Here is a 9,607-nt window from a genome sequence, read left to right on the forward strand (position 1 = left end):
GAACCCTGCACTGTGGATAGCGAAACCATGAACAACCGTAATATTAGATTCAGATATAGTTATGACAATAAGAAGTATTCAATCCATGGTGATGTAATGGAGTTCATGTGTGCCAGAGGAAGACCTGTCCGTACAGTGGCAATGCGTCAGTTGTGTCGTGATGGTGTGATTGACCTGCCATCTTGCCAGTAAAGCTTTTCAGTCAACTGGATGTGATAAAAATGAGCTGTTTGGCCAAACATGTTTATGATTAACCAGACTAGAGTCATGTGCTGATCCAATGTCTATGCTTTAGTGCTGTGTGTGGTCTTTTCAATAAAACTATTATGTTCACTCACTGTTTTATGCTTTTATACTTGATATTGTTCTGTATGAAAACTAAGCCTAATGTTGAGTAAACAGCTTTCAGCTTGCTACCCTTTATAATTCATGTTCCTGGGTGGAAATCAGTTTAAGAAAGTAAAATTTGGTGGATTTACCTGCTTATGGATGCAGGCATCATTTATATTAAACCTATAAGTTTCTTAAATATGCAAATCATCTATTGTGATTTTCAGTGAGTCATCCTTGCTGTATTATAAACCTATAAGTGTGCCACTGGTTATTATGCTCAACTGCCAATGCAAAAATCTGCAAAATATTCAACATTTTTGTGTATTTGTTTTTAACATTTTAGTGGTTACGTTAAAGAAGCTCAAAGCACTTGGATATGATTAGGGAAATACTGTGGTCATGCTTGAAGCATAAGGCTGGTCAAAAATGTCAATCCATCTATCTGTAGTTTCTGAATTTCCTACCATGTTTCCTAATATGAACCCTGATAATAGTTTGAAATATGAAAGGTCTAGATATTTTGGGCCACTCCAAACTATTTTCCTGCCCTGAAATGCTCAACGATATTGCGTCTCTCTGTGTGTAATCATTGGTGGTGGCTGGCATTATTTAATTCTCTTCTTATTTCTAACTAACAACCAACAATTCATTAGTACATCCCTCAGTAGTGAATACTGAATATTGAGGACCCTGTCCTGTCTGTTGCTCTTTACCCCAAGCCCATTTGTTCCTACTGAAGACAATGTCAACTGTAGTTTTTAGCAAGCATTTCTCAAACAGCAGTGTATTTGTTGGGGGATATTTTCAGTCACGCATTTGTGGCTTTAGTGAGTGTTCACAGCAGCAGGAAGACAGTTTATGTGGGACTGACTCAATATAAACTAAGGTGCCCATGTTGACCATAATGAAAGACCTCGTCAGCCAGTATAAAGGTCAAACTGACTTATGTTTAATTCTTGTGGGACAACAATGGAACTCTATGACACAGGGGAATACAGTAACACATCAGGTTTTTGGCCACACAGGCAATACTTGTTGGCAGGATCAATTTGCTGACAGTGAAAAAATAATAGAATATCACCAGACTTACCTTTAAGTCAACACTGACTTGGGGCATAATACAGCTGTTTTTTCTTTCAATATTAAACCAAACAACAACAAAAAAAACCCTACAACAGTAACAAACTGTTTTAAACTTATCAACACTAGATGGACCACAGGATGGGAAACATGGTCTCCATCAAAGTCCAGCGTTTTACCCCCAACCATCCACCCTGACCTCCTCCATAGGACTACTGTCTCACAGGACATCTCACAAACCCTTAAATGATCTGGCTGAGAACACGTTCCTTTAAGGCATCTCATGAATGAGATTGATAAGATACTGAACAAATACATGTACAGTGTGTAAACTGAATGTGAGTACACAAAAGGTGCTGTATGTAAGAAATTCTGCATCTTCCAGTATTGCAAGCAGCGCATGTTGGTTTGTTGTGCAACATGTGTCGTACAATCCCGCCCAGAACAGTCCATGTTTAGACAGTCAGTAATCCGTGCCACTCAAGCAGGCGACAAACACACAGGATTCCTGCTCTCAACATTTGTCAAAGGAGCATGAACTTGTCTTTTCTCCTTTTGTTTCTCCACCTGTGGGGGAACGTGGAAGTGTCTTTGTCACAGAATGGTAAGAAGGATTTTTTTTTTTAAATACTAAGGTCTTATGATTTAGGTTAAGGGATGATACTGTATGTGTGTGTGTGTGTGTGTGTGTGTGTGTGTGTGTGTGTGTGTGTGTGTGTATATATAGTATTGTATTATACAATATCATATCGAGTAGTATTTCCTTACTACAGAAGAATTACAACCACATACCTCCAAAAATTGTCTCTTGTGCACTATAAAAAGTAAAGGATTGTTGCCACACTGAATGGCTCCTGATGAAAATTCTTATTTTTTAAGTACTGCAGTTTGGACACAGGCCAGTTCATGTGGTATGTGAAAACATACCTTTTTTTGCTCTTAATTGATGTTAATTAGGCTAAAAAAATAAAAAAATCTTTTATTTCTCATTTTTTAATCTATTATTTCCGATCTAATATTTCTTTACACCGGCATAATGAGAGACCATATGAGCTCACATTGTTGTAATGACTTCATGATGCTTTGTCAAGCTTTATGCATGAGGATTTTTCTGGATTAATGTATATTACAAATGCACCCCAACATTTAAACATACAAGCTCGTTTAATTAGCTTGTGAAGAAGATAGTGTATCAAAAAATCATGTACCTGATGAATATCATGCAATCAAACGATTGTTTCCACAGTCTTTATAATTATTTTGGGAGCCATTCAGTGTTGCGGACATCCTGTAATTTTACAGTGTTCTGTGTTCAGCTCCCTCTCCATCTGCATATGAGGCAAACAGTTAATAAAAAAACAAAACAATGTAAGAGCTTGGAACTTTTCTCATGCTGTCATGTTTTTTTTCTGTTAGCATGTTCAAAGCTCCCAGATGTTCCTCATGCCAACATCGACTACAAAGAAGGAGATGTGATCCGCTTCACTTGTGAATCTGGTTATACATCAGCTCAAGCCTCCAAATATGTATGCACGAGTGACGGCTGGCTGACAGTCAGTCAGGGAAAATGCTACTGTGAGTTATATGGCTTTCTGCCCTACTCCTTGAGAGGGATTGCAATGTGATTTTATAATGTTGCAGACAAATGTTACATAAATATATATCTATCTATAAAGCCTGTTATAAGTTTATATACAGTAGGGTCCAAAAGTCTGAGACCACTTTCCTAGAATGGAAACATTAAAATTAATAAGAAAAACATAAGCATATAGAAGTTTTTTTTGTAAACTTGTGTATAATCAATTAAATATATATTTTTAACATATTTGGCTGCAAAACATTATTCCATGTAAAAATTCATCATAGTAATATTTTCTAAATATGTACAAATTTTACTATGGGTATTTCATGTATGTTGTAAACGTATATTCATATATCCAGAGGATGTGTATATGCGATAATAATATAGGTGACAGATTGGACACCATCACTCTTGATATAGGGACATACATGTCATACATTACATTTCTGTATGGGAACTAACCTGCATTTTATTGCGCAATCCCATATTGGGTAATTACACTAAAGCTGAACCTTCACATTACACATTCACATTATATTCAGGAGTTTATGTAATACACATGCAATAGGAGTACTTTGGGGTTCAGTGTCAAGAACTCTTAAAGATGAAGACAAACCACCAACCTTGCCAGTAGTGACCAAGCCCTTGCACCAACTAAGCTACAACTGCCCAAAAGCACCCTCACAATACCTCAAGTCAAAGAATGAATGGGAAAAGATGAAGCTCAGAGTTATAACAATCACATCTATTCTTCTACTAGGTAATTAATCGACCTTAATTGGGCAAATAACTAATAAGAGTACATACTGAATGCCGATAAATACCTCTCTTTTACTGTAGGTCCTTAGAGAGCATCATGGTCCTATTCTCGTGCTCAGACATCCAGGTCAGATGATAATACTAATGTGTGTTTGAGGTTTGAGGCAGCAGCTTGGCTCCAATCAGTTTCATGTCGGTAGGTGTCAGGTGAGGTGGTTAGGTCATCTGATTCTGCCTCCCTTTTGGAGTGTTCTTCCCAGTTGGGAAGAAACTGTGAGAGGGGCCCAGAATATATGGGTTGGATATTCCATCTAGGCTAGAGAGACCTCAGTTTCCCACAGGAAGAGCTGGAGGATGTGGCCAATAGGAAGAACATCTGGGCTATACCTTGTTTAGCATGAGAATGAGTCAAGCAGACATCTACATTGCCTACTGTGGGTCCTGTTGTTTATTAGCCAGCCACTAGGTCTCTCCTTAATGGTGCTAAGCCTACACAGTCTGGTTTACCATGATTTGTCCAGTGGTAATAAGCACAGTCCAGGGCAGGCCATTAAAACATTTAGGAGGTAAAGAGTCAGGACAGGTCTCATGTTACCTGTCTTCCTGGGGACCAGAACATGTCCAGAGTTATGGTCCCTCCCCCTGTCCTCTGCTGGAACCATCAAACTGATTTTCCCTTTGAGGTCCAAACCTTCATTAGAAAGAACTGCCAGTCTTACCATACCATACTGAAAAAAGATCAATGTACAAAGACTGAAGTAGGTAGACCAGATGTAGCATCGCATCCACTGAAAGAGATTCCACAGCCGACACAAAACCTCAAAGAAGCCGAAAGGAGGGAGGGCAAGTTTTCCTCTCTGGTAACCACAAACATGCCATTGTTTTTAACAGAAGGAGAGGTAAGACCTTTTACCAAGCATTTCACACCTGTCCTTGCCATGAAGTTGTCTTGGATAGTTTGGGCATATAATGAGTACCTGAAGCAGTTCTGAGGGTCTGTGTATAGAATTTTGTTATCCAAAGTTGATTAAAGGTGGATGCATGGTTAGTGAACTCGTTTGTTTTAAGGGGCCCAGGTTGGCTGTCTCAGTGTGACTGTGTGTCCATGGATCTTTGCTCAAATGAAGGACAAAGGCCTGTTGGTTAAGTAAAAAGAAAAATTTACACCGGATCACAAACTATAACCAGGCTCTTTGGTGTCTGTAGAAGTGGACTTTAAAAAGTGAAGCACTGAAGGGCTCCCAATTAAAGGCCTAGTCCTCTACTTCCATGATGCTGTAGTACTACAGGGTGTCTGAAGTTTTTAGTTTAAGTGGCTTATTTATCCATTTGTTTTCATGAGCCTACAAAATAACATCTATAAGCAAATGTTTTTTCTTGACATGTCTATTATAGCAAAGGATGTATGCCAGCTCACCTCCACAAAACAGCTTGTATTTTCTTTCCTTGTTTCCATGTCGTTGTCTTTTAGCATGTTCAACGCTTCCAGATGTACCCAACGCCCACGTTTCAGAAGACACCAAAAAATCTGAGTACCAAGAGGGAGACGTGATACATTTCACTTGTGAATCTGGATATACATCAAGTCCAACCATCAAATATGTATGCTCAAGCGAAGGCTGGCTGGCAGTCCGTCAGGGAAAGTGCTCCTGTAAGTTGAACGGCTTTCAGTTCTGCGACTTCAGTCAGCAACTGAATGATTACTGTTGTTTCACGCCTTGGATTTATTAAATCACGTTAAGGGGAATGCAATAACTAGGTTACAAAACATGTAAACTGTATAGTGTACAATTAATAATATTTTTAAAAGATCCATTTCCATTTTAGACTCTGTAGGGGAGGAACTCTTTGTGTCCTTCATTATGTAAATGAGATGGCAAATTTTCTTTCATAAAAAAAGTGTTTGTTCATCATTTAAAAAAGCCCCAGTCACAATGTGTATCTTGTTCTGCCGTCTTAAGGACATTGTTTTTGGACACGTTTTTTATTTCAATATAATCTCTTGTACACATTAAATGTCTGAAAACTATGAAAATATTAAAAAATAATAAATATATAATAAACAATGATATAATGAAAAATATAATTATAACCCTAAATGGTACAACGGTAAGCGGTAAATTGAACAAAATGGAAGAAAAAAAAAACATGTTTGGTTACCAAGAACAGTCTGCTTTTAGGACTTAAGAAACTGATTGATTTACAGCCTCCATCAGCAATGGAAGCAAATGAAACCTTGAAAGTTAATTGTTGATGTCGCTGACTTACAAACCCTCTGTCTGTGGAAGGTAGTACTGTATGTTGCTATCTGAATTGTGAGAAAAAAGTAAATAAAAGGAGACCGTCTGGTTGGTCAGGAGTTCATCCTACAGCAAGATAATGACCCAAAACATTAGAAGACTAGAATTGCCTCCCTCTGGTTCTATGGCTCGGCCAACCAGCCAAGTTGCAGGAAATAGGGTCACGATCTCAACTTCCTCCGTTACAGCATTGGATAATGCATTTTAGAGATAATATCAGAAGTGCGTTCAGCTGCCGGATGAGTGAAAACATTTAGATGAAATTTAATTCAACAAAAAGATTCCATGATGCATGTTTTTAAAATTTAGAGAATTTGAAATTGATTATTTGCTCTATGCTTTAATTACAGAAACACTGAGACATTAAATTATGTCAATTTGAATAACAGCTAGAGTCCAGGTGTTCTAAATTGTGATCTCTTTCCAGTGTTGCAACTCTACTTTGTCATGGGTGTAGGCTACATCAAAATGTTACCGTGTTCAGCTTTTTCATTGAATCATTTAATGCCTGTGTTTAGCTTCAGCTTCAAGCTGTGACCGCCCACCTACAGACGGAGGGGTTACAGTAAAAGGGTTACCAGAGAATGATGATCCAATACTTCCTGATCATGTCCTCACGTTCAGCTGTGACGGTCCAGGGAAATATCTGAATGGCATTTCAGTGCTGACATGTGGTCAAGATGGACAGTGGGATAATCCATTTCCTTCATGCATAGGTAAAGATCAATTTGACAGTGTAAAAAATCTCCATACAAAAAGCCTTTCTTTTTTCTTTTTTTTTTGTAGAGCATGTAACAATCATATCGATAGATTTTGTGTTGTCATTGCAATGGCTGTGGGTTAATGTTTTGAAGCAATTATTACTGAAACTGTGTGAAATTAAATCTGCAATTAATGATTGTATTGGCCAATTGAGGGCAGTGAAAACCGGCTGTGAACACAACACTGACACTGATTATCACCTGTTGATATGGCAAACTTGTTAGCAAAGAGATGCACATCCAGCAAACACAGATCTACATTATCATTCATTTGGAATCATTCATTTCTAACCACCTGGTAAATCACGTGATTCGAGTCGGCATCTCCCAGCAAGAATAAATAGAGAAAACACCTGTTTATATTCATACTGGCATCATACCAGCAATATTACATAAAACTGACCCCTTCCACAACAGTTGTCTATCTAAAGGCTGAATCTGAATATGATACGGACATGAAAAAGATTAAATACATTTTTTTACTTTATTATAGCAGTTGCATGTGGAGACATTGACATTTTAGTGACATGTTGTGTCAAAAATAAATCAGAAATGGTGGTAGCAGCATCACAGCAGCAGCGCAGCAGAGACGCACAGCAGTTCAGCGACATTAGCTTTCTTGCTTGATACAGCTGCAGACAAAACAACACCATGAGAAATGTGACACTGACCCAAAATAATTCTCTGTGGGTTCATCATCATGTACCTTTTCACATACACGCAGTCATGTGATCCATTGTTGATATCAAATATTGATAATAGCCTAATTAATGAAAAGAAAGTACCTCTGTATGCAAAAATATCTTCCATATCATCTTACAAAGATTTTGGACGTAGATTTGATTTCATGAAACCCAAAAACTCAAGTCCAGCTTCCAAGTGTCTATACTATATAAAGCTATTGTTAAAACAGATTCTCTTCTTCAAAACAGAAAGCTGTGAAGTCAAAGACTTACCACCCAACGTACGCCTCAGCATGCATGTAGTAGGTGATCAACTAACAAAAGGACAAAAGTTAAGCTTTTATTGCCCCATGCGTGGTCAGACTCTTCAGGGGGAAACAGAAGTTGAATGTTTAGCAAATGGACAGTGGAGTCATCCTTTTCCAACATGTGGAGGTAAGTCAAATTTTTTGTGCATATTTCATGCGGATACGAATAAATTCACGCAGATCACTGTGAAACTGGAATGTTGTCAGATCCACCAAACCACAGCTGGATATCGCAATACAATATCTGCTCTTTACAATTAAAGCACGAATAAACTTTATTGATATATGTTTAGGTAATGGCAGCATTAAGATGAACATGATCCAGGCAGTGATTATGTTTCTCACAACAATATAATAATAGTTGGGGGAAAAATTAGTACTGTATAGATGAATTTTGAGGGGATGGGGTCGAGCTCTGCTCCCCTTACTTTATTGATCCGATCGACAGCGACTGATAATGGATAAACTTGTACTCTCTGTGTATGCCCACATTCTTTCAGCTCCTTTTGATTGTGGGAGACCACCACCTCTTGACAATGGAGACCTCAAGGAATCTCAACGGAACCAGTACAGAAACAATGAATGGGTTGAATACACCTGCCAGAATTACCACATTATGGATGGTTCCCCCTACCGAACATGCAACAATGGTGAATGGACTGGACAGATGAGATGCCTCAGTAAGTTTTAATCCACTTTGCATTCTGTGAGGGTTTTCCATAGATAACACTCATTTTGGATTCTGGTGTTTGCAAGATTAATGTTAACATGTTACTTACACAGTGCCATTACACATTGCAGTCACTAGACATTTCATCATAAAAGTAGAGAAGCACTAAAGAATAAGAAAGAGGCAACAGCTCTGCAAAGCCAAACGCATTAAATAAACTTCACTGACTTTTCAGCAGCTGTGTTACCTTACAAAAACAAGTCAGAGAAATGGATCATTTCCGTGAGACAACATGTAAAATCAACATAGAAAGACAGACAACTAGTCTATCAAGTGAAAAATAGCTGGGGAAATAGCCACGGCTAGCCTTAGCTAAGTATAAATCTACTTAGTGATTTTTCCCCATCTGCAATATTTAATTAAAAAATGTCAACTTTAATGAACCAATATCTCGCAGAGGCAGTGGCCAAATCCAGTCATGATGCAGAAAACAACAGGTAGCCTACACTGCTGCTTAAGGTAGTTTAAGGTCAAGCTCAGGGAAATAGAATAACAGTAAGCTGACCACTATCTCAGTGTTTGACCTAAGTAGAAGTGTACATGATTTGGTGTGAGTGACTATCTTTAAATCATGTTTAAGTTACATGTAAACTGTGCATTGACTTTTTTTTATTGATTTCATTATTAAATATATTGTTTTAAACGGAGACTAGCAATAATTATATATGTAGTGTGCTGTGCAGTCATTCCTGACATCAAGGAAATGCTTTGTATCTGTTATCTTTTGCAGAACCCTGCACTGTGGATAGCGAAACCATGAACAACCGTAATATTAGATTCAGATATAGTTATGACAATAAGATTTATTCAATCCATGGTGATGTAATGGAGTTCATGTGTGCCAGAGGAAGACCTGTCCGTACAGTGGCAATGCGTCAGTTGTGTCGTGATGGTGTGATTGACCTGCCATCTTGCCAGTAAAGCGTTTCAGTCAACTGGATGTGATAAACATGAGCTGTTTGGCCAAACATGTTTATGATTAACCAGACTAGATTCATGTGCTGATCCAGTGTCTATACTTAAGTGCTGTATGTGGTCTTTTTACTGTAATAAATCATATATGTTCACTCA

General features: G+C 38.0%; 1 protein-coding gene across 1 annotated transcript in view; it reads left to right on the top strand.

Moving 5' to 3' along the window:
- Positions 1-9,607, top strand: part of LOC111671704 (complement factor H) — a 33,527-nt gene extending 23,920 nt beyond the window's left edge. Inside the window, exons 24-30 of the mRNA XM_087180002.1 lie at positions 1,873-2,017; positions 2,830-2,988; positions 5,226-5,405; positions 6,573-6,770; positions 7,748-7,933; positions 8,307-8,486; positions 9,267-9,607. Coding sequence (XP_087036128.1) covers positions 1,873-2,017; positions 2,830-2,988; positions 5,226-5,405; positions 6,573-6,770; positions 7,748-7,933; positions 8,307-8,486; positions 9,267-9,457 — 1,239 coding nt within the window. The 3' untranslated portion in view covers positions 9,458-9,607. The remainder of the gene's footprint in view (positions 1-1,872; positions 2,018-2,829; positions 2,989-5,225; positions 5,406-6,572; positions 6,771-7,747; positions 7,934-8,306; positions 8,487-9,266) is intronic.

This window comes from Seriola lalandi, unplaced genomic scaffold (assembly GCF_002814215.2).
Source record: "Seriola lalandi dorsalis isolate HSWRI2012SDOR001 ecotype SW California unplaced genomic scaffold, Sedor1 jcf7180002054885, whole genome shotgun sequence".
NCBI lineage: Eukaryota > Metazoa > Chordata > Actinopteri > Carangiformes > Carangidae > Seriola > Seriola lalandi.